Source organism: Gymnoscopelus microlampas, assembly GCF_963454915.1.
Source record: "Gymnoscopelus microlampas genome assembly, chromosome: 13".
In the NCBI taxonomy this organism is placed as follows: Eukaryota; Metazoa; Chordata; class Actinopteri; order Myctophiformes; family Myctophidae; genus Gymnoscopelus; species Gymnoscopelus microlampas.
Genome location: NC_139950.1, coordinates 11,525,340 through 11,551,592, shown reverse-complemented (window position 1 = coordinate 11,551,592; position 26,253 = coordinate 11,525,340). Strand labels below are relative to the sequence as shown.

The 26,253-nt window shown below is 42.6% G+C and overlaps 1 protein-coding gene across 4 annotated transcripts in view; it reads left to right on the top strand.

The window, feature by feature from the left end:
• Positions 1–26,253, top strand: part of kcnma1a (potassium large conductance calcium-activated channel, subfamily M, alpha member 1a) — a 268,520-nt gene that overhangs the window by 69,552 nt on the left and 172,715 nt on the right. For all 4 annotated transcript variants that reach the window (XM_084075448.1, XM_084075447.1, XM_084075446.1 and 1 more), the window contains exon 2: positions 850–1,011. In XM_084075448.1, the coding sequence (XP_083931574.1) occupies positions 850–1,011 (162 nt within the window). The remainder of the gene's footprint in view (positions 1–849; positions 1,012–26,253) is intronic.

The window sequence follows — 26,253 nt, the reverse complement described above, 5'->3', positions numbered from 1 at the left end:
CCCCGAGGCCCGATGAGGCCGTGGCCCCGTAAAATGTGCAAATGGCAGCCGAGCGACTGCACAAACACACACCTCCTGCACATTGTCTTGCTCTCTCACTCTCACTCTCTCTCACTCTCACATGTGCACAGCACACACACTCGTCCAACATACTGTAGGGGCAGTACGGATGGTTCTTGCCGTCGCGGCGTGATGGTCGGGTCGGGATTTCTGTCGTTCTCCCTCAGAGATTGCAGACAGGATATCGATGTGCTTTTAAATCCCTATTTAGACTTAGTTAAGCGCCGGTGTTGCTCAACAAACTCACATAGAAATCAGGTCATGTCATACAATATACTGTACATGTACGCATTTCAGCGTGTTCCCATCGTTGTCTGTCTCTCTCTCTCTCTCTCTCTCTCTCTCTCTCTCTCTCATATATATATTTCGCCCCCTTTTTGACAAATGGCAACAATTGTTCATTTGGTTTAAACCTTTTTTGACAAATAGCAATTTGCAATAGCAAATACACAAATAGCTGCAGTTTGTTTTCAAATGCTCTCTGTCTGTCTGTCTGTCTGTCTGTCTGTCTGTCTGTCTGTCTGTCTGTCTCTAACCCAACAAAAAAAAAAGCTAAATATTTACTACAATGAGTTGGTGAACATTTTTACTCAACCCTGTTCACTTTACCTACAGCAAACTGTGCTGTTTACATCGTTTCAGTGGTTTTTAAAGTGGGGTCCAGCAGGGACCCTTACAGGTCTGTAACTCTGAGAGTTACGGGGGTCCTTGAAAAAAACACTTTGAGAGTCAATGCATTAGTTGTTAATGCTCTTTTTTTTTCTCTCCCTCTCTTCTTCTTTTCTGCAGGAGGCTCAGAAGGTGAGCATCCCCGTCCCCGTTCAGGCAGACGGGACTAAGGATGGGGAGAAAGAAGAGGTCCCGGCCATCAGTGAGGTGGGCTGGATGACCTCCGTCAAAGACTGGGCCGGGGTCATGATCTCCGCTCAGACGCTCACCGGCAGAGTTCTGGTGAGTGTTCCGTCTTTCATTCGTTCATTATGTGGGACCCGGGTCTCCCGCGCGGGAAGAGACATCTAAAGCCAAACCATTAGCCTAAAGCATTGGGTCTCAACCTGTGGGTCTGGAACCCCCAGGGGGGTCCCCAGATGATTTTAAAGATCATCTACATTGTATGGGCTCACATTAAACGCCATCACAGTTCATCAAAGAGAGCATCATCATTTGATCATTTACCAATGACAGGGACAAGTCTTGCCACGGACACATTTGTCCGTGTATGGACATATTGATGACCCCATACACACGGTCAAATGAATATCAATTTGGAGGTCCTTAAGTTGGCACGAAGGCCATATGTCTGTCTTTCTGTCTGTCTGTGTGTGTCTCTCTCTCTCTCTCTCTCTCTCTCCCCCCCACTGCATTGAACTCATTCAGTAATTCACTCTGCTGAGGCTCAGCCTGCCAAAGTGACGTGGGTGGGTGTGTTCTCGTGTGTGTGTGTGTGTGTGTGTGTGTGTGTGTGTGTGTGTGTGTGTGTGTGTGTGTGTGTGTGAGAGAGACATTTATTTGTGAACTTATGCAGTGTGTGTGCAGTAGGGATAGAAGTTATCACTGTGGCCTTTCAGTTAAAGCATCTGTGGGAAGGATCCTGCTGCACACTGTCTTGAACTTGCAAAAAAAAAACTAATTTCAAAGGCGCCAGTCATTCTGCCCATTGGCTGCACTCTGCATTACAATCAACACAACACTAGGCACCTCCCAATTAAAAATTAACAATGTGTGACGTCAAGCACAAGGATAGGTATCCTGACCTGAAAATGCATTGTCTGTTTAATAAAGAGCTTGAGAGACATGGCGACTCCTGTTACTGAGCAAACGTTCTATAGCAATGAGTACTATCAGAATATAGCGCCATTTGACACTTATTTTAACCAAAGCAAATCACTTATCCTACCTTCCAACCACTTTATGCATTTATATGTTGACTATTCAAAAATAGCAAATCTACAAGTGACGTAGATAGAGCTTGTAGATCTGCTATTTTTGAAAATATTTAAAAAATATCTAAAATGTTTTTAAAAGATTAAAAACCTTTTCAGATGGGGGATCCCCAGCCAAATACATATCAATTTAGGGGTCCATGACATGAAACAGTTTGAGAACCACTTGGCTCAACCAGAGGTGCCAAAACTTTTAAGCTCGAGATGAAAAATATCAATTTGGTACCTCCCTGGTACCCACACATAAAATATATTATGGATTCATATTCATATTTCAAAAATAGTGAGAATAGACGATCTACAAGGAAGCCAAAAATAAGTTTTACTCTTGTGTATCTGTAAACAAGATGTAACAATAGAACACAACCTTGAACCTTGTACAAGTTAAGAGCGTGTTATACGTGAAAAATGTTGATGGGAAAGCATCCGTCATTTTAGATTTGAACGTTGGCTATTAAAAAATAGCAGATATTAGTGATGAGCGGGTCGACCCGTAACCCACGGGACCCGCGGGTCAACCCGCGGCGCGGGTGGGTCGAGTCAGAATTTCAGACGCAATTATGCGGGCTGTGGGTGAGCGGGTCAGCCGCTCTCACACGCAAAAAAAAAAAAAATGATCACATGCTCTTGTTTTGTCTTTATTCTTAATAAGAATAAGAATAATAACAATAAAACAGTTTGAATACACTTGGGGATTATTTTCTAACCATGATTTTACAGAATAAAAAAAAAATCACGGGTCGCGGGGCGGGTTGAGCCATAGATTTATATATGGGTTCGCGGGGCGGGTTGAGGCGGGTTGGGTTCCGTCGCGGGGCGGGGCGGGCCGAGTCATGAAAAAACCCGACCCGCTCATCACTAGCAGATATACAAGCTCACAGCACGTGACTTTGTGTGAGCTTGCATCTGTTATTTTTGTAGTGTAATTTAATTGCAAAAAAGGGTAAGAATTACTGATTTAAAAGGCATTTGTAGAATCGGCCTCAGGTCTTAATGGGTTAAGAAATTGAGAATCTTTTGAAAAATGTTTTTTTGTAGGAAACATAAAAGTATATTTACTTGCGACTCATAAAAATGGGTCCACGACTTAACAATGGGTCCTGACCAATTGTTTGGGAACCACTGGGTTACATCGCAACATGGCAATTTACAACATTAATTATTCTTTAACACAACCTTTGCGTCCGGAGGGACCTAACTGAAGTGAATAACTGATTGGTCACTGCGATTTGTCCAACAAACTTTACCTCCATAAATAAACTAAACGCACCTCCATAAAAGCGGCACATAAAAATGTTTTATTGATTAAAAATGTGTCGCACTCTTGCAGAGATGGTTGACACGTTAATAAATAAGGTAACATTAAAGATATTGCCATAAAAATGAGCACTAGCTTCTGTACTGCCCACAGTCCAATGTCTTGAATGGCCTTAAGAGCAGAACTAGATGTCCTGATCCTGAGGGGCATTTTGGGGGGTGTTGTATACTATGCATTATATTGACTCGACAGTTAACAAACCAACATATGCATTTCTAAAGTGACAATGTAATGACTTTTAAGACCTTTTTAATGCTAAATTGGCCAAATAGTCAAATATTACATAAAAAGGAGGCAAACATTGTCAAAATTGCCGATCTACAAGCTCACAACGCCTCGGTGTCGTCGCAGGTCATAGTTATGTGCATGACATCACCAAGTAGAGCTACAGTACTGTGAATTCAGCCATCATAGCCTGAAATTCTTGGTGAAGTGAAACACTTGTTTTTTTCTTTTTCAGGGCAACTCATGTTTAAACAGTTTGGCTTACAGTGTAAGGACATTAAAAAAAAACATTTTTTTAAGGGGCTGAATCTTTAAGTTATGTTGCTATTGTGAAGCACTCTAGCCAAATGAGGCACAGATGCTCAAAAACACTAGTTCAGCTAAAGATTGGGACAGGGAGGCCACGCCGTTTGTGTTTCAACTCTACGTCTTGTTTGATTTGTCGTGTGCTTTCCTCCGTGAAGCACTCCAATGTTCCTACCACGCTGAACCGTTCAGCTACGAATTAGCCAACTCTTTTTCTAGCCGTCGCCTGCGTTCATTTGTTTGTCGAGCGGCCCTTTCATTTGCATTGGAATAATAACAGTGCTTCTGTTCCTCGCAGACATTTCATCTATCTGGGCGCGTCTGGGGAACAGGATGTAAACAGAGAGACACACACACACACACACACACAGAGAGGTATAGGATGGAGAAGAGAAACGATCCAAAACTAATACAGTGTCATTGTTAGTGGGTGTTGGAATGTGACAAGTCGATCTGCTCAACACAGGCGGCTGGTGAGAGAGCGGCGGCCCGCGGCTTCCATCATCAGCCTTTTATGGTGAAGGAGATGAGATGAGCTTGTTCCTTGAAGGGAAGCCGTCAGTTTCCTAAATGAGCCTCTCTTTCACCCCCCCCCCCCCCCCCCCCCCCCCCCCGCCCGCATGCACTCTCACTTGACATGAGGAATCAAACATTGTTCAGAGGGTGAAGTATATATATATTTATCAGAAAGATTCTAATGTATCCGGTAGGAGACACAAAGTAGACTCTTCGTGTCTCCTAACGGAAATACACCCGGTAATCAAATTATTGGCTTAGGAACGTGACAAAAACAAATCCATGAATTCAAGGCTTCATGGGGTGTGTAAGTGATAGAAAATAAGCCATGTTTTGGGTGAACTACTCCTTTAAACATTGTCGATGTTAAACATTGTTGAAACGGTTGTTTCAGCAGATTTCCACATTGTGTTGGGGTTTTCTTTGAAGTAAATCGTCTCAGTCGGGGTAGAAACCTCATATGTCCAAAACGGTTACTTTTCCGTATTCAAACAAAAAAAACGGCAAAAGTAGCAGATCCAGAAGCTCAAAGTTTCGAGCTTCCGGATCTGCTACTCTTGATGCTTTTGTGTGACGCCGTAATCAAGTAGGGCTTTAAATTTACGGGAAAAAACGTACTAAAAAAGTTAGAATATGGAGGTATATAAGAGGTTTGTGCCCGACAGCGATGAAACGTATCCTCTAATGCTTCTCCCTTTCACCCCTGGAGCTCGGTGTCTGCTAAAAGCTACGCTGTGGGAGCCAGGTCATGTGTGACGGGGGGTGATAAATATTTGATTGGACTATATTGTAAGGGTGATGACCAACACAAAAAAAAAGCTAGCGAGCCCTCAGAGAGGAGCAAACACAGACCGGCCCACGCTTCCTTATCAATCATTTCTCCCTGGCTTTTATAAGGCACACAAGGTGACAGTGTCCCTAATCGAAATTGGATATATGGCTGTGCGAGCACGCATGTGTGTGCGTGCGTGTGTGTGTGTGTGTCTGTATTACTATACTTGTGCGGACCAAATGTCCCCACAAGTATACTAGAATGTGAGAAATAGACGTAGGGAGGACCACTTTCCTGGTCCTCACAAGGAAAATGGTTGTTTTATGGTTGTACTTTTTTTTTTAGAGAAATGTTTACAATTAGGAAAAGATTGAGGTCGGGGGTTAGGTTCAGAATTAGACTTTTTGAGGTTAGATTTAGGGGTTGGAATTAGAGTTAAAACATGATTTCTACTTGGTTGTTCCAAAAATGTGTCCTCAGAAGAATAGCAATACAAACCTGTGGGGTGTGTGTGTGTGTGTGTGTGTGTGTGTGTGTGTGTGTGTGTGTGTGTGTGTGTGTGTGTGTGTGTGTGTGTGTGTGTGTGTGTGTGTGTGTGTGTGTGTGTGTGTGTGTGTGTGTGTGTGCGCACGCGCCACAGAGGCTATGATCACACAAAGACGGATGTCTTTGATAAATGACTACTGCGAGGAAACAATGTATTATCGGAACCCTGCTTTGTCGTAAAGTCTCTCACCAGAGCACGTACGCGCAAATCTATACACGCACGCACGCACACACACACACAAGGGCACACGGTCACACGCGTCCTCGCCTGTGTGTGTGTGTGTGTGCACCTGCTGCTCGTTGTTGACTGTTATTTCTCAGCGTGAGCAATGCCCACCAGCCGTAATGGCTTCCTCCTCCTCCCGCACGTTAACCCCGGCCGTGCCAGCCGGCCCGATTGGTTTTCTTTTTCCAGCCACATGCTGGCCGGGGGCTCCGGTGATGTTCCCTAATGCAGTAGTTGTCGTGCCAATTAAGGACCCCCAAATTGATATGTATGTGGCGGCGGACCCTCACCTGAAAATGTGTTGTCAGGGACCCCCAGACGCAAAGATTTGTTTTAAAAACGTTCACCTTTTAAAAAAAGTTTAAAGAGTTGCACACATTTTGTAGATTTAAAAAAAAATAGCCAAAGTATAAAATATGGATAAAGGGGTTAAAATGATTGTGACTTATTTTTAACAAATCCCCCCCCCCCCCATTCCCAAGTACCCCTGGGGGTCCCCGGACGCCACTTTGAGAACCAATGACATGTTTGTCATCTCTAGCCACGGTGTCTGCTGGGACAGACTGTGGACTTCTCCTCCTGGGCAGAGTGCCGTGCGGTGAGCCAGTACCGTACCGGTGGTGGTGTCCAGTGGTGGAAAGAGTACTCACATTTTTTACTTGAGTAAAAGTAACGATACCGCTATGTAGAAATGTACTCTGTTACAAGTAAAAGTCTGGAATTCAAAACGAGTAAAAGTACAAAAGTATTGGCATCAACATTTACTTAAAGTGTGCCAAAAGTAAAAGTACTCATTGCGCGAAATGTCTTCAAAATGCCTTCTTTTCAAAGAAATCTTTTTGAAAATAGCAGATCTCCAAGCTCACAATGCGTCGCTTTGTGACGCATTGTGAGCTTGTAGATCGGCTATTTTCAAATGGCTGAAATGTACACAGGGCTGATGTGGTTACTGTATGTTTTGTAATGATAATCAAAACCTACGAAGTAACTCGTAATTAATCAAATAATTGCAGAGGAGTAAATATTTGCCTCTGAGATGTAGTGGAGTAGAAGTACAAGTTTGGAAATTGCAATATACTCCAGTAAAGTAAAAAATACCTCAACATTTTACCTAAGTACAGTACTTGAGTAAATGTACTTTCCACCACTGGCGGTGGCTTTAGATTGGTGTGGTAATTCAATAGGCCCCGGGGTATACTTGATCTTTCCAGGAGCAGCGAAGCCATCCAGGCAGGGAAATCAACAGGGAACGCAGGGTTCTGCCTGGCTGCCTCCTCAAGGCTATTTGTCTCAATCCAGCCCCTTGCCTTTCTGCTTCTAGCATCCAACACATTCTACACAGAAAGGCTTAATACCTACCTGTGTGTGCGTGTGTGTCATTTACTATACCTGTTAGGACCAGATGAGATGTCCCCACAAGTATAGTAGAATTTGAGAAATAGAGAGAAATGGTTGTTTTATCTTTTACTTTACTTAAAGGTTGGGCCTATATAATGCATTATAATCACATTTATAATGCATTATAATGCACTTATAAGGTTTCATAACACTCCTTATAAATGGTTGTGATCATGCATAACAACTTATAACAAGGTTTATGAAGTAATATAAGTGTTGATCATAATGCATCATAAGCTCATTAGCATAACTTAGTCACTTTACTGTATAAAGACAACTTATAACTGACATGTTATGGTACAGTAGTTCTGATAATAATTGTAATGCATTATAGATCCGACCTTTACGATTGGGAAAAGATTCAGGTTAGGGGTTTAGACATTTAGATGTTATAGATTCAGGGCTTGGGGTTAGACTTGTATCTGATAGTTGCTTGTAGGTCTGCTACTGCCCGCTTTAGGGTGAGAGTAAAAAAAATGGCAATAGCATTTAAAAATGGCATTCATAAAATAGACATCCTAAAACGCAGATGTCCTCCGAAGTATAGATGCAAAGACGTGTGTGTGTGTGTGTGTGTGTGTGTGTGTGTGTGTGTGTGTGTGTGTGTGTGTGTGTGTGTGTGTGTGTGTGTGTGTGTGTGTGTGTGTGTGTGTGTGTGTGTGTGTGTGTGTGTGTGTGTGTGTGTGTGTGTGTGTGTGTGTGTGTGTGTGTGTGTGTGTGTGTGTGTGTGTGCATGCGGCTACGTGGACAGCCCCAGAAAATCGGATGACTAGGCACCGTTAACACGGCAGTTGCTATGGTTACCAGCATTTTGATGGACAGCAGCACAGAAACCACACACACACACACACACACACACACACACACACACACACACACACGTTTATTGCTATACTTCGGAGGACATCAACATTTTAGCACCCTACAAGCTTGTAGAGCGGCTATTTTGCTGTGTGACATCGCTGCACAACAAAGTATTAAATAGGGCAGAGTCTAACTAAAACGAACCCCTAATGTTTAAACCTAGCTTGATTTGGCAAATTCCCCACACCTGCCGAATTCCCCACACCTGCCATTTGATTAGTCAGTCTACTCTTCACAGTCAGTTTGCACTCTTACCACTGCACAAGGACTTTACATATGGGCATGCCCATATATGCCCATATACTGATAACATCAGGGATCTCCATATATGGGCATAAAAGGGACAAGGACAGACAGACATGGAGATATCCATACTGTATATAGGTATACTGTAAAAGGGATACATGCAGACATACAGATACAGAGATATCCATATGCTGTATGGGCACAAAAGGGACACCGACAGACAGACCATTAAAACGGGTGCTATGACAACAGGTATAACGGGTATTGCATAGCGGGGTGGGGCACGCATTCCCTATTTTCATTGTTCCCAACTTGCATCGTCCTCAAGTAGGCCGGTGCCCGACGGACACTGATCTAGTTATAGTAATACATACCCACACACGCACACGCACACACACACACACACACACACACACACAGCGATGGCAGCGATGGCAGCGATGAATGCAAGGTTGCTCAATTTTCTTACTGCAGCATTTCTGATTGACTCTTGCATTAAGTTCAAAAAGGTATAGAGCCTGCACGCCAAAGACGGTAAAAGATACTTCTTAATTACGAAACCACAGCACAGCGCCCAGTCGATGTGCGCACCTATACGTTTCCCTTTGACTCTTGCATTAAGCCACTTGAACTCTTGCAACCTCATATGTCCAAAACTGTTACTTTTCAGCATTCAAATTCAAAAACGGCAAAAGTAGCAGATCGTAGAAGATCGAAACGCGGCGCGATCTTGCGGATCTGCTACTTTTGATGCTTTTGTATGACGCGCTGTAGGGCTATATGGAAGCAACGCATTCAATATGAGCATCCCATAATGAGCAAAAGGAAACGGCTGAGGATTACAACCACCCTCCCCCTCCTCCTCCTCCTCCATCGGCTGGTGGATTTGCGGCAGCATGGCGTTTATACAGAAATATGTCAGGCCTGCCTCTCTTTCTTAATGGGACCTTGGGTGGGAACCAGAGACCATCTGCTCTGCTGGCCTCTTCCCTCAGCCCTCTGGTCATCCCTCCATCCTCAGTCCTCTGGTCATCCCTATAAAAAAAAATATATATATATATATATATTTTTTTTTTTAACACATTGACTGCCATCGGCTAATCTCAGAACGTCCATCGTAGTGCCAAGCAATTTCTTACCTTTTTTGTTTTTTTGATTCCGTCATAGGCCCCGCTAAATCCGTTTAAAATCCGCGTTCATTTGGTTCGACACAAACACGGGACCCGACCGAACAAAACGCTGAAAACCGTGCGGCGATCCGACACTGCATTCTGGAGAACGAGAGGAAAACGCTAAAATGGTGGATGCGGTGAGAAAAACAACAAGCCAGAGATAATGGCGTCCAAAGTTGACCGCTAGACAGGAAACGGAGGCGGGAGAAAAACCGGAAACAGTATTATTTCGTTTCCGGTCCGCCCACTTCGAGACCGGAAGTGCAAAAAAAATCCGGAATCTGCACCTGCACGATTTAACATGGGAAAACTACGGGACTACGGGCTACGGGAACGGCAGTTAACGGTTGGATTTAACGGCCCGTAGGACTACGGGCCTGGCAGTGGATGTGTTAATGTATATTTATAAAATAGCAAAAATAGCAAATCTTAGAAACCTTTGCATGACACTCTCGTATGACAAAATAGGGCATTCATCTAAGAAGAAAAACATAAAATGATGAAACACACGGAGATGAGAGGTTTCCACCAGATCTTGCCTGCACTGTGAACAGCTGTCTCTCACGTGTTCTCATTTTGGGACTGGTGATGTGTGTGTATACGAGATGTTTTCATAATGAGCGTATGTGAGTGTGTGTGTTTGCATTACTATTATTTGTGAGGACCAAACGTCCCCACAAGCACAGTAGAATTTGAGAATTTGACATGGTGAGGAGGACCATTTTCCTGGTCCTCACAAGGATAAATAGTTGTTTTATGGTAAAAAAGAAAAGCAAAGAAAATAAAGCAAAGATAGATACATATGTTTCCAATTAGAACAATATGAATGTTGGGGTTAGGGGTAGGATTAGACATGTACTGTTTAGGTTTAGGGGTTGGGGGTTAGAGTTTTCCCTACTTTATACTTAGTTGTGTGGTTCACCGAAAAATGGCCGATCTAGATCTGCTGTTTTTCGGCGTTTGTGTGTGCGTGTCATCACATGAAGATTGTGGTGTTCAAAGCAGCCACTGGCTATGTGTCAGTGGTGGAAACAGTATAAGTAGCTATAACGCAATGTAGAAATACTAATGCTACAAGTAAAAGTCCTGCGTTTGAACATTTTAGGTCATTTTAGGTCTTTTGGTATGAGTAGCTACTTGAGTAAATGTACTTAGTTACTTTACACCATGGGTCTTCAACAGGGGGTCCGGGACCACTAGGGGGGGTCCTCAGAGTTGCTACAGGGGGGCTGCCAAATCTTTGTGTGATAGGGGGAGAATGTTTGCCGAAAATAGCAGATCTGCAAGTGTGAGCTTGCCGTTGAGCTCACTTTCATTAAAAAAATCAAGAAATGCATTTAAAATCTTGTTTGAAAATGACCAAACCTGCCTACCTTAATACATCATCACAATCCTTTTAACCACTTTATCGTTGGCTATTCAAAAATAGCAGATCTACAAGCTCACAGCGTGTCACTTTGTGCCGCACTACGAGCTTCTACATCTGCTATTTTATGATGTTCTTTTTTTTGGAAATATTGAAAAAGTTTGGAACAGGTTGATTTTATTTTTTTACATAAATCTTCTCTTCTGGGGGTCCCTGGCACAAAACATTTTCAGATGGGGGTCCGTGGGCCAAACGTATATGAATTTGGGGGTCCTTGACATGAAAAGGTTTGAGAACCACTGCTTTACGCCATTTGGTTCCGTCTTCAGTGCTGTCTGAACTTCTCTGACAGCCAGGTGAGATGGATTTACATGTGCACAGACATCAGGCTGCATTTACATGAACGGTACGTGCGCGTGCCTGGCTGTTGTGTGTGTGTGCGTAGTGTTTGGGCTGTGGTGGCTAATTAGACTTTCCCACGGCGTGTTTGGAATTAATGTCTAGTTGCTGTCGCTAAACTCCTCGTCAGCAACGGATGCAGCTGCCAGCGCCATGCAGTGCTGTCTCTCTGTCGACTCGCTCTGCTGCTCGCTATACTTTTGAACTCGGTATACTTTTGTACTTTTACTCAACATACATTTTGAATGCAGGGCTTCTTTTTTTTGTGGTATTGTTTCTTTTACTTAAAGCAGTGGTTCTCAAACGTTTTAATGTCAAGGACCCCCAAATTGACACTTATTAGCCCGCGGACCCCCATTTGAAAAGATTTTTACGGCTCTTAGCAGTGATTCTCAACCATTTCAATTTCAAGGACCCCCAGTTTGAGATGCATTAGGCTACGGACCCCCATTTAATGACATTTCCATCCCTTGGGCCCCAATTTACATCGTAAAATCAATGTTCATTTAACTCTGAGAGTGTACAAATGGAACCAAATGGACCCGTGAGGGTCCATTTGGTTCCATTTGTACACTCTCAGAGTTACAGACCCATAAGGGTCCATTTGGTTCCTAACTATCCATCATTTAGCTGGGGACCCCCTGGAACTCTCTCAAGGACCCCTGGGGGTCCCCGGACCCCACTTTGAGAACCAATGACTTAAAGGACCACTTCACCCATATTCATTATATCTTCCTATAATATGTCCTCACTAATGCTCATTATAATATCCTACATTTTTGTCTACTCGGTCTGTCTCAGAGGCCGTTCTGTGCGGGCTCGCCTACCAGTGACATCGTCGATGGGGAATCGAAACTGAGAGAAACCGCAGGCTTTCTATTCCTGGCACGCCACAGTAGAAGCAGTTGTTCTCACATTCATTAAAAAATAAATAAATGCATTTGAAATCTTGTTTGAGAATGACCAAACCTGCCTACCGACCATTTCACTGGTAGGCAGGCTTCTGAACTGTCCACAGCCCACCTCTGAGACACAGAGCGAATAGTCAAAAATGGTACCATGATTACAATGAGCGTTAGTGAGGACCACATTTAACCACTTAAACCCTCTTAGACTCTTGGTCTTAGAGAACCTGACTTGAGTTACATCTGTACTTTGACCGCTCTCTTCCGTCTCACACCAAATGTCTTGCATGTATAGTAATGCGACACGTTGTGAGCTTGTAGATCTGCAATTTTTTGGCGAATGCCCCCCCCCCCCCCCCACAATAGGCACGCTGGGGTTCAGTGTGTTTAAGTACAGAAATCAGAAACCAGTGAAACTCTGCTCTCTCTCTCTCTCTGCTGTGGTGATAATGGTCCCGTCCCGCCGCACTAAAAGGAACCGGCGTGTCCTTTCTATAAGGCATCCAGTGAGATATGGGCTCTACACGGTCTGTGAGAGAGAGAGAGAGAGAGAGAGAGAGAGAGAGAGAGAGGGCCTGGACAGCCAGCTTTGTCTTTACAGCAATAGGCTTTCTTACTGGGAAGACACCATAGAGAATAGCTGTGTGCCAGTCATATATTACAACACACACACACGCACGCACGCACGTACGCACGCGCGCGTCTGTATTACTATACTTGCCAGGACATCGACATTAAAAAAAAATGTAACCCTTGCTCATAACCCATTAAAACCAGGAAAGCATCTCTGTCATTTTAGATTTTTGCATTGGCTAAAAAAAATAGCAGATGTACTGTACAAGCTTGTACATCGGCCATTTTTGAACACTTTAGAAAAATATTGAAAGAACTACTGGTTTAGAAGGTATTTGTAGAATCGTCCTCAGGTCTTAATGGATTAAACTGAAAATAACCGATCGGCTATTTTCAGTGTGCGACACCACTAATACGCATACTATACATATGTCAAGCATAACTATCTCTGACCCCTACACCTGACCTCTAAATGTCTACTCAACCTGAATCTGTTCCTAATTGTAAGCCTAAATAAATACATGAAAACAAATCTATATTTTAAACCATAAAACAACCATTTCCCTTGTGAGGACCAGGAATATCATCCACAATGTGTGTTTTCTCAAATTCTACTGTAGTTGTGTGGACATTTGGCCCTCACAGGTATAATACAAGTGCACACGCACACACACACACACCATCCCCATTAAAGTGTCAGTTTAAAGTTGATAGGTGAAATAAACGGCATCAATTGCTGCTGAGAACATTGCTCTATGAAATGTGCTTGGATCCACAGAAAGTCCATCCCTTTTAACCCATTAACCATAAAGCATCTGTCATTTTAGATTTTACCTAGATATATTGTACACATTGGTACATTAAAGTAGTTAATTCAGCATCATATTAATTTTAACCACTCCATACCATATTTTATACTTTGGCTATTCAAAAATAGCAAATCTGCAAGTTAGATCTGCTATTTTTGAAAAATCGTGAAAATGTGTGAAAAATCTTTGAATATACATATTATTATTTTTTAGCAAACATTTTTAGCTCAAATCTTTGCTTCTGGAGAGGGTCCTGGAGTCAAATATTTTGAGATGGGGTGGTTCCGTGGCCATACATACAGTATCATTTTGGGGGTCCTTGACATGAAAACGTCGGAGAACCACTGATATAGCAAACGTACGTTTTTGAGGTTTCCTGCCCGACGGCGACGATGTGCTCAGACTTCTGTGTCCTTAACCCCCAGCCCCCCCTCCCTCCCCCCATCCATCCAGAGCAAATCCAGTTTAGCTAGCCGTACAGCTTATTCATTTGTCATCTGCCATGATTTATCAGTTCAGTCGATGACAATTCAATTGGCATTGACCCTCTGAGCACTGATGAATGAATGGCTGTTTATTCCAGAGAGACCAAGGGACAAACACTAGAGAGAGAGAGAGAGAGAGAGAGAGAGAGAGAGAGGTGCTGTGGTGGTAATGTAGTTTGATATTTCATCAGAAAGTACACATACACCTTGTTGGAGTATCACTTCAGAATTACAGCATGTAACACAATTTTGTTCTGCCATGCCACTCACATTTTGACTCACTCTAGTAAAATGTGATTTCCGTTTGTTTTGGACACAACTCAATGCAATTTTAACTTGATGTTGTCCCAGGTTTTGATGTGCTTTGTTTTGGGGGATGCTGAAAGGTAGATGATTAAGAGAGGAGGGGGGAGAAGCTTGCTGTCATGGAGGAGGGAGAGCTCAGCTTGCCCATCACGCTTCATAGTTTCAGCCGGTGGCATAAATTCACACTTTGGCCGCTCATGTGAACCGTATATATGTGCAGCGAAACGTATTTCATGAGGTTCTGGGTTTGTTTCCTTACGCTACGGCTTGGTTTCAGGTACAGAACCTAATTTGGAACCTGGTACTACTAACCCTGAGTTCTCGGAACCCAGAATTTCATGGCGTACCTCCCCCTTCAGGACTGGTTCTGGTTGTAATGGAACAGTCGACAACAGAAAAAACATCACAGGTTCTGTAAAGTTTCAGGTTATGGAAGGTTCTGACCGCAGTGCAAATTGTCAGCATATTTTGATGTAGTTTTAGTCATAGTCTTTTGAATACAATTCCATTTGTATTAGTCATATTTTAGTCACAAAATGTTTTAGTCTAGTTTTAGTTGACTTAATATCATAAGATTTTAGTCGACTAAATCTACAGTTGATCTAGTAGACTACTTTTTTATTTTTGGCAGGCCTTGGTGGCGTCGTTATACCTGATTCTACTGGAAATGGGCGATCTACAAGCTCCGCAAGCGTTGCGAGCTTTTAGATCGTCTATTTTCAGAGTGCAACACCCACCACGCGCAACCAAGCATAAAATAACTTGTCTTATTTGTACTGGATCTCTTCTCCACTAGTCTTCCCTAACATTTCCGTCTAGTATATTTAGTCATAATTTGTGTCATCCTAGCTCAGTTTTTATATAGTTGTAGTCAGTTAAAAAAAGGTATTCGGCAAACATTTCCCGTCATAGTTTTAGTCGACGAAAGGAACACTGGTTCTGGGTTATACCTCTCATTGTCGAAAAACAGCCATTTAGAGAGCAGGCATGGTGCCGCATATCTCAGCCTGCATACTGAGAAGGAGTGGGTATACTGTTTCAAATGCTATTATATTATCCTGAAAGCACTCCATTTCAAGCTTGTCGGGGCAAGACTTCTTATTAGGAGGAGTTAGGGAAAACTTCAAGACGGATATTGGAGAACAGATAGCTCACTGTGGCCAAGCCATTGTATTTGAAATACACACCGTCAATGGAAAAACGTTAAATTCAGCAGGTATTGCTGCTGTACATAGTCTCTGTCGGGTGGAAACCTCACACTATGTCCAAAACTGTCATTTTTCAGTATTATCCCTTCCTCTGTCTCCAGCCTCAACATGTGAACAACCCAACCGGCTTTAATTTGCAAACTCACCAGGGGAAGCGTTTTACAACATGGAAATGGGCACTCCGCTCCTCGGCTCCATTTCGATTTGTTGTCGTCCCCCCGTTCCCACCCCCACCCGGGTGAATAATTTTGCCCGCAGCCACCTTTCGGGGCCTGTCATAATTCTGTGTCGTTCTGTGGGGATGACTCAGTGTCCCTCGTTGCTTTTCTCGCCCCCATCTATTAACGCGGCCGTTTGTCACCTGAAGCTTTATTAGAACAGAGTTCAACGATCCAGACCTGAGTCTCTGCAACGCCCCTTCCCTCCCTCACTCACTCCTTATTACCTCCCTCACTCCAACCTCTTATCTCCAAATTCTGACTTTTTGTGTTTTTTTCATAAATGAATGCTACTTGATCATACTACAGTGTCACACAGAAGCATAAAAAGTAGCAGATCCACAAGTCGATCTGCTACTTCTGCCATTTTTTAATTTGAATCCTGGAACTTATGAGGTTTCCACCCGACAGAGACGTTATCACAAAAGGTCAAGCGAGCAGACACGGGAGTGATGTTCCGTTTAGCCAGGCTGGCCCGGCCCTTCTCCTTTTTTATTGGATCAAAGTCACCTGTGACTTATAAGGCCGTCATGTCTGTGCAGAGACACGGCGGCGACAGAGCAGAGGCTCATTGGTTTATCTCGCCTGAAGGGGGGGGGGGTGTTAGATGAAAGCGACACAGCCCGTTCTGCAAAACACACAAATCACGAGGCTGTAAGAAAAACCTTTTCTATTAAAAAATAAACGTAGAGAGTTTGCTTCAGGAAGTAGATTGTAGCGATTTCAAACCTGAGGGCCCTCAAATAATTGGCTAAACAGTTTTTAAACACAATACAACATTAATAATCAAAACATTTACAGTATGTAACAAAACAACAATCACGGTATTTTGTCTTCAAAACCTTGAAAAGAAAAATAGTTGTGATACCGATAAATATACTACGTTAGTTCCATCGATCTAAGCCAGAACACAAATCCATCGATCGATCGTTAAAATAAACAACAGTCTGAATATGTTCGCGGCCCCACCCAAACAAGTACAAGTTCACAGTGACTTTGAAACATCAGATGCCATTAGGTAATTAAAATGCAGCCTTTTTTTCTGGGCAAATGACTGCCACAGGGTCTTCCAGTTTCTTTGTTTTTGTTGGAATCTAATTATCAATGCTCTGCTGGAATCTCAGACAGAGGAACCCCGGGCGGGTTGGAAATGAGATCGTCTTTGTCGAGTGAAAACCTCATATTTCAACAACTGTTACTTTTCAGGATTCAAATGAAACATAAAACGGCAAAAGTAGCAGATGTACAAGCTTGCGGATCGGCTACTTTTGATGCTTTCGTGTGAAGCTGTAGTATGATCAAGTAGTAGGGCGTTAATTTACGGCAAAAACACAAACAGTTATAGAGATAAGAGGTTTCTGCCCGACAGCAACGAGATGGTGTTTATAGTCACAATGAGACATGACTGCAGGCTGATGGATAGACAGACAGACAGATGGATAGACGGACAGAGAGGCAGGCGGTCGCCAGGCAAATAGTCCAACAGACAGGCAGAACATTGCATCCAGACAGATTGAGAGCTAAGCAGTCTGTCAGAGATGATGCAGGCGTTCGGCTGTCTCCCTCTCTCTGTCTCTCTCTCTCTGTCTGTCTCTCTCTCTCTCTCTCTAGTGGACAGACAGCTCAGTCGTGTCATTGTCGTGGCCCGGTATGGAAACGCCTGCGTGACTCAGAACACGCTTACGCACTCAACACACACACACACACACACACACACACACACACGTGTTACGGAACCGATAGGCCTGTCATCACGATCGTGACGTTTTACAATTAATTGTCATGCAAATAATTGCGATGAATGATTTTAATTGTGTTTTTGCGTAGTATATAAATAAAAAATCTCTTTCTGTCTTTTAGGCTTTCTAAACTAAATGACTGACAACGACCGGGAGCAATAATCAATACAAATAATGTACCATGCCAAACCAGGCCATGGTACATAATTGTACACTTTCAAAAACTTCCCATAAATTGTGTGCACAGTTAAATTAACACTGAGGATTTTGCTGTGTGAGCTCACTGTAAGCTCAGATGAATTCAAGAATGGAAACGATTATAACGGTTATGCAAAACAATCTCAATTATCTGAAATAATTGATTAGGCCAATTACAGTATGTAATAATTGCGCCAGGTCTCCATCTCCATTTCATTAAAAAAAAGAAACAATTGGAGAAGAGATGCAGGACATTACCAAGATTTGTATGATCGATTTACATTTTGAAAAAATCCAGACTAAAAGAGTCTAAAACACTGTAGCTGACTTCGTGGTCAGTGGCTATGCTTTTTTTGCATAATGGTGGTGATTGTTGAAAGGCTCTGGGATCCTAAAAATCAGTAATCTACCAGTTAGATTGAGATATATGTTGTGTGCAAAGTTGACATGTATTGGCCTGTGGATGGTGCTAGACGAAAGGTCATAGGGTCACTCAAATGGTTAGGGTTCATCCTCGGATCTGACCTTCTTTTCTTTGAAACGGTTCTTCAGTCCTTTACAGTGGAGGCTACTGTGTTGTCTGCATATTAATTCATTCACGACACATCAATTTACAATTTAGGCATTTAGCAGACGCTCTTAATCCAGAGCAATTTACAGTTAGCAAGGTAAACAAACACAAGGTAATACATCAAATGCATAAATACAGTGTAGTGCCTCAGTAATCTAGGATCATAGGTAAACCAAGAACCTATCATCAGTCTAAACATTATGATAATATCAAAAAATATAACATATGTACATTGAAACTATACAAACTATAGGATTCCAGGTCAACAAATGAACCTGCTGGCATCTGTCTAAATAACATACCATCTAAATTAAATTTTAAACCTGTGCATAAGACTACATGTTCGTCAAGGCGAGGGAAAGTGCTACGAGGCCATCATGACCATGAGTGTCACCCGCATGACATTTAGCTCTAGAAGGAGAACACCATGACCCCTCAATGTCGGCGTCGGACGAGTGACATTTAGCTCTGAAAAAGACAGACAGTGCTGTATGAGACACACAAGACTTTCTGTCAGCCAGAGCTACAGCTCAGCACAAAGTTCTCCTTCTCAAACTGTGGTTCTTGTAAAAAGTCATTTCCTTTTTATAGATACAGTACATGCGTAAGACGCCGTTGCCAACTTATGATCAGTTTCCTGTCTTTTGACCTCTCGCGCACCAAATTAAATATGCGTAGCCCAGTACGGTCAAGCAGTCCAGTTCAGCCCTTTGATTGGCTGTGCTCTCCTCCCTATCTTTTTTCTGTTCCCCTTTTTCATCCCGTCTCTCTGTTTTTGTTTTGACTGTTTTGACTAGAAAGTGCCTATAGTTTTTCTTCTATTTATGAATTAATATCTTTCTTTTGAATGTCTTTCTTCATACGTCCAAAACGGTTACTTTTCAAGATACATATTCAAAAAAAGCAAAAGTAGCAGATCCACGAGCTTGTGGATCTGCTACTTTTGGTGCTTTTGTGTGACGATGTAGTATGATCAAGGCGTTCATTTACGAAAAAAAAACATACACGGTTTCTGCCCGACAGCAACGATATATACTTATCACGTCCACCCTGGAAAGAAACGCAGTACACAGTGTCAGTGGGTGGACGGGTGGGGGTGGTGTGGTGGTGTGGTGGTGTGGGGGCACCTCTACGATCTATATCACTGTTTATGTTCAGTATATAAAGTTTATACGGTGTAATACATCACCCCATCTGTGAAAATATTTACAGTGGCCGTGTCCTTCGCGCCTCTATTCATCAGTTTGTGCCGTCTATACATCTAAGCGTCTGAGTCAGAGAGAAGAGCGAGAGTGTGTGTGGGAGAGAGTGTGTGGAGACGAGGTTGGTTATTGCAGCTCCTCTGGAAGATGGATGACACGGCTCTACTCTCCCTTAAAAGTGAACTAAGAGGCAACAGAAACCAACTGTCACATGCTGCTTTATGGCCCTGGGATCCAGGGACTTGTGTCTGCATTGTTCGCTATACTGTACTGTAAAAGCCCACGGAAAAAAGTAGACAATTTAGTGCCAATTTTCTGCTTTCTCTGCACGCACAAACGCACACAGACACACACACACACTAGTGCTGGGCAATATGACTTCAAATCTATATCACGATTATTTCAAACATTGTGAGCTTGTAGGTTCGGCTATTTTCACACGAGACCATTCTACAGCGAAGTATGACACTCAAGTGGTTAATCAGACTAATATTGATTAGAAAAATGTTGAATTTATGTCGATTCATTGATACTGTATATACCAATATATATAAGACATTTAAAGGACGACTTCACCACTTTTCAACATATCTTCATATAATAGGTCCTCACTAATGCTCATGATAAAATGATACCATTTTTTTCTACTTGGTCTGTGTCTCATAGGAGGGCTGTGGACAGTCCAGAAACCTGTCTACCAGTGACATCATCGTTAGGCAGGATTTTTTTTCCCAAAAAGATTACAATTTTTTAATTCAGATTTTTATTAAGGCGAGAACAATGGGATCTATTATTGCATTGCAACTTTCCAGGAATACAAAGCCTGCAGTTTCTATTAGCTTGGATTCCCCATCGATGATGTCACTGGTAGACGGGTTTCTGAACTGTCTACAGCCCTCCTCTGAGACACAGACTGATTAGAAAAAAATTGTACCATTTTATCATGAGCATTAGTGAGGACCTATTATATGAAGATATATTGAAAAGTGGTGAAGTCGTCCTGAGCGAGCTTAAGTCAGTTATGTTATAGGTTCCAAATGTTATTTTTCATATATCTTCGTTTAATTGCCCAGTATTATTATTTATGTTTATTTTGGAGGGACGGCACATATTAATGAACACCACACATACAATGCAATGTAAATACGCCGGATTTAGCAAGAATGCTAATTTACATCCGTAGTCCCCGTACAGAAAACAAGCAAACAAACATTACAAAAAGAGCACATATAAACATTACTACACACAAGTTCATGTGTTTGTATGTGTATGTCTCTTAGCATATTGTCGGGTGGAAACCTCACACTGTCAAAAATAGCAAAAGTAGCAGTTCGACAAGCTCAAAACGCATCGCTTCACGCCGCGTTTCGAGCTTGTAGATCTGCTATTTTTGATACTTTAGTGTGACGCTGTAGTATAGGGTGTTAATTAACGAAAAAAATATGGAGATCGACTGCAACGATATCTTTTCTGTCGGGCAGAAACCTCGTATCTCCACAATCTCTTCACTTAACGCCCTACGTCGTCGCACAAGAGTGTCATGCAAAAAGTACAGTGAAAATAGCCGAGCTTGTAGATCTGCTATTTTCACCATTTCTGAACATTTTCGTTCCATTTCCTGACAAGTAACGTTTTTTTTAGACACGCATAAGGTTTCCACCCGACAAGTGACGACAATTGCTCGATATTGGATTATGCTCCATTATTTCAGCCCTAGCATTGACCTGCCTCTGACTCCCCTCCTGTCAGGGTGACACACCGCGGGGGTGGGCCGTATACCATATCGGGTTCTTGGGTTTCGTATCCCCCGGAATATGCTGTTGTCACTCGTGTCATATTATTTTTCGACTCTCTAATTGCTTATCACAGGAGTCAGCAGAGTGGGGACCATCTGCTAAGCCAGGTTTCAGATCCGTTTACCCCCACTGGGACTCATGTTGCCTCGGGAGGAGCCGGTTCGCACAGTGTCCCTATATAAAACACCCTCGCCTCCACCAGCTCCCCGCGCCGCACACCGCTCACACTTTCCATGAGATCATGGAGGGAGAGAGAGAGGGAGGGAGATGGAGGAGGGGGGGGGAGAGAGAAGGAGAGGGAGCGACTGTTACTTTTCAGGATTCAAATTCAAAAATAGCAAACGTAGCAGCCGCGTTTCGTAGCTTCTACATCTGATACTTTTGATACTTTCGCGTGACGCTTCTGTAGTGCGATCAAGTAGGGCGTTAATGTACGGAAAACGCCCCCCACAAAAAAGCTGGAATGCGGAGATAAGGGGTTTCTGCCCGACGGCAACGATGTTTGTCTTTGAAATGTGGAAGTGACATGTCACACGTATCCTTGTTTACTGTATGTCCACCGGTGGCGGGTTGAGTCAGAGAGGCGGAGACAGTTTAGCTGTTATTGATGCTCGCTTCTATCCGGAGCCCTGGCACTGTGCTAATGAAATGCCTTGACGCTCTGCTACTGTCTCTGGACCGGTATTGCATCAGTGCAGCAGTAGTTCACTTCAAAGCCTTTTCATACATCAAAGTGTGACCAGAGGCAGTGTCTCTCCTCTCCCCATCCCATGGATTAAAAGTTCTCAGTCGCCACGACTGATTTCAGTGATTTGGATTCCATAGAAGCCAGCATGTCTTCTATGGAGGCATGTTGCGCAGCGAAAATAGCCGATCTACAAGCTCTCAATGCGTCGAGCTTGTAGATCGGCTATTTTCGGTTATCATTTTTTGGAGATTAGAGTATTCAAACTAGCAATCATGTTCAGAAGCATCTTCCATAAAACCCTAATGGTCTGTAATATTTCATAAACGCAAAGGTTCAAGCCTCAATCTGTGATTTCTTCACCCGGTTGGCTGTAAAACAGCAGGAGCAATATTATCATTATCATTATCATTAACATCATAATTGTACATATATCATGTTAATTGTTTAGGAAACAGCGCTGGTGTTGGCAGCTCCTTTTCACACTGTTTCACAAATATATTAGGACTTGGTCAGACAAAAAATCAGTTGTGAAATTTTATTTTTTACTTTAATCCATGCTCTTGTCTCGTCTCCTCTCGTGTCTCTGTCTGTCTGTCTGTCTGTCTGTCTGTCTGTCTGTCTGTCTGTCTGTCTGTCTGTCGTACACTCGCAGTCATTTGTGCATTAATGTAAGCACAACACGGACAGGTCTGCGCCAAGCGTTCACATGGTGTTTTGTGTGCATTGTTTTTCCTATCAGTGTAAATATTGTCAAGGTCACAAATGTCAAACGTGTTGTGTTGTGTTCTGTGCCGTACTGTCTGACTTGTTTGACAGCCACCGCCCTGGGAGGAACGTAATTGCGCTGTACATGTAAGGTGCTGGGAGGTGATTGTATATTACAACTTTTATCTGGCATTTCCAATCCTGCAGGGAGACTGGTGGTGGGGTGATACCGAGTGAGCGCGGGGTTGCATATTGCAACAACAACAGAAAAAAGGCTTACTGATATTAAAGTATTAAATGTCCACGTGTCCCAATGTGGGGTTTAAATCCTCACCTGTGTTCAATACATTGTTGCTGTTGGGCAGAAACCTCCTATCTCCATATTTTACATTTTTGTGTTTTTTCATAAATGAACGCCCTACTTATGAAGCATCACACAAAAGTATCAAAAGTAGCTGTTGTGAAAATTGATCATTTCCTCAGTGAGAGAATGAAGAGTCGATACTAATATGCATTTTAGAAGATTTATTGAATACAAAAGATGACAATTATATGACAATAGTTCCTATGTAATATAATCATGAGAAATGAGGAATATCTGCTTGACCTTGCTGTATGAGCCTGCTGCTTCATAACTACACTGAGGGTGTACTACTAAACTAATGAGACATATCAGACTCATTTACTGCCCTTGCTAGGACATTACATTAAGACACATCAGTATACAGTCATAATTAATTAACTGAAGTAAGATGAATACTAAATATAAAATAAATCAACAATCTATAAATCAATAGCCTAAAAGGAACATACATTGTATTTCCGTTACAGTAGCAGATCCACAAGCTCGAAATGCGGCACGAAGCGCCGCATATTGAACATTGCTATTTTTGAATTTGAATCCTGAAAAGTAACAGTTTTGGACACCTTTTCCAGCTGACAGAACGAGCTAAAGGAGCTTTAGTAAAACCCTTTTCTCTATCCTTGCCCTCATGTAGTACTCCATATCCTATGAATTATGTATACATTTGAATCCTCCAGAATATGGGCAATCCAGCGAGTGTCCACAGAGAATATGCACCAAATGAAAACAACAAGTCAGTCACTTCCTCGCAGTGGTGTGGGAGGCAGGAGCGCTTGTTTTGTGTCACTCAACATACCTGCATACTGCACAGCCTCATTGACTTTAATTCTGCATTTAGGGAGAGGCTCTGGTAAGGCGTTCGTTGGATGTGACGTCACCTTGTGTTGACTTGCATGCCCTGCGTCAAACCCTGTTTTCAGTCTGTGCTAGTCCGAAAAGAAGACTTTTAGTTGTAGAACTCTATATTAATGCTTTTAGAGTAGTTGGTTCTCAAAGTGGGGGGGTCCTTGAGGGCGTTCCAGGGCAAATTACTTGTATAGCATCAAAATCTGTTTAACCACTTTCAACCAACAGTATATGCAATACATGAACTATTTTAAAATACTCTAGAGTACTTAGAAACTCTTTAACAGGTAGTCCCTTAGACAGGCGACCCCCCCTCCCTTTTTTCCCTACTCTGTGCATATAGTGTTTTATATTTGTGATGATATTGAATGTTTGGTGCTATTTGTTATATGTTGATGAATTGAATACCTAGGACCCCAATGGAAACAAGACCGCAAGGACTTTTTTTGGTGTTATCCTTTCAGACAAAGTGTTTGACTGTACTCGTGCTGTTTTACATTTCTGTCTAATAAAATATTCAATCAGTCAAAACAACACCAATCTTGTATGGGGGTCCCTGACCATAAATTCCCCCAGCTAGAGGGGAGAGGTCAGTGTGGATCGTGCGTGCTTAGCACTTCCAGGCAGCGCGCCGATGAACTTTTCACACTTGTCTCAGTCAGCGCAGGTATGGAATATGGATTGATATCAGTGTCGGCATTGGTTAGCGATCAATCACAGCATAAGACGCATTGTCAGAGGAAAGGTTACAGGTGTGAAGGATGGATAGATGTAGGACCAGTGGTGGAAACTAAGTACATTTACTCAAGTACTGTACTTGAAGTAATTGCACCAGTGCATTGCGATGCAACGCATTGTGAGATCTGCTATTTTCAAATGAATGTTACAGTACATACATTTGAAATGGGACATTCTGCACAATGAGTACTTTTACTTTTGGTGCTTTAAGTACATTTTGATGCCAATACTTTTGTACTTTTTAAAACATTTTTTACTTGAGTACATTTTGAATTTCTGACTTTTACTTGTAACAGAGTATTTCTGCATTGCAGTATTGATACTTTTACTTAACTAAAACATTTTGAGTACTTTTTCCAACACTGAGTGTGAGTAATGGATGGATAGGATGTGGGACTGACTGCAGCCTGGCTCCAGGATCTGTGACAACATAAGCCATTTCTTGCAATATTTGCATCTGGCTCTGCTCCCTGCGATTCTACAGATTAATATTGCGTACGCATGGCACACACTCTGAGATCACAACACCATTATGTTCAAAACTGTTTCTTTTCAGGATTCAAATTCAAAAGTAGTAGATCCACAAGCTCAAAACGCGGCGCTTCGCGCCGCGTTTCGAGCCGCGTTTCGAGCTTGTGGATCTACTACTTTTGATGCTTTTGTGTGACGCTGTAGTACTGTATGATCAAGTAGGGCGTTAAATTATGGGAAAAAATACACAAAAACGGCTGCACTGAGAGGGCTTTCAGACTGAATAATGGAGTGAAACGAAATGAAAACTCAGGCTGAGTGTCAGGCTAGGTCGGATCAGGCTAAAGCCAAAATGTGGAGTCATCATAATAAGTCATAGACGCGTCACAATGCTGTTCACATGAAGTCCCACACCTCTCCCAGTTTTCAGCTCGACACATAAAAGATACAATTTGGTGTCTCCCTAGGACCCAAAATAACAGATGCGTTACGAATGAATAATGTAAGCCCTATTTCACAACGCGTCACATCGAAATCTACTCTCAGTGTCGTCAGAAAATGGAGGTCCGCGGCCAAATACATAATCCTTTTTGGGGGTTCCGTGACATGAAAATGTTTGAGGACCAAAATGACCTTAATATCTGTGGTCTCTAATGTATTCAGGGCACTGCGCTGTTGTCTGGGCACCAGTTACTGCTACCTGATTCCATTATGTACATTTAATCATTGCATAAATCATCCCTGCCGTAGTTGATAACGTCAAAACTTTATCACAATACCACTACGGAATGAATGCAGGGGCAATTACTTTGATGGCCACTCCGGAGCGCAGTGCGACCTTTCATCTTTGCTCAGAAAGAAACCGCCATAAAGCATTTTATTTCTTTATTTTGTCCGGGAGAGGGTGAGGGCAGGGCATGCCAAAATCTGGAATTAAAATGTTGTGTTTGCCTTCCAATAAGGCTAATGGAGGAGAACGTTCACTGAGTGCATGTAGATAAAAACAATGCCTTGCAGTTGGCTTGCACATCTCCCTTTTTTCTTCCTTCCCTTTCCTTTTTTTCCCCCTGAAAC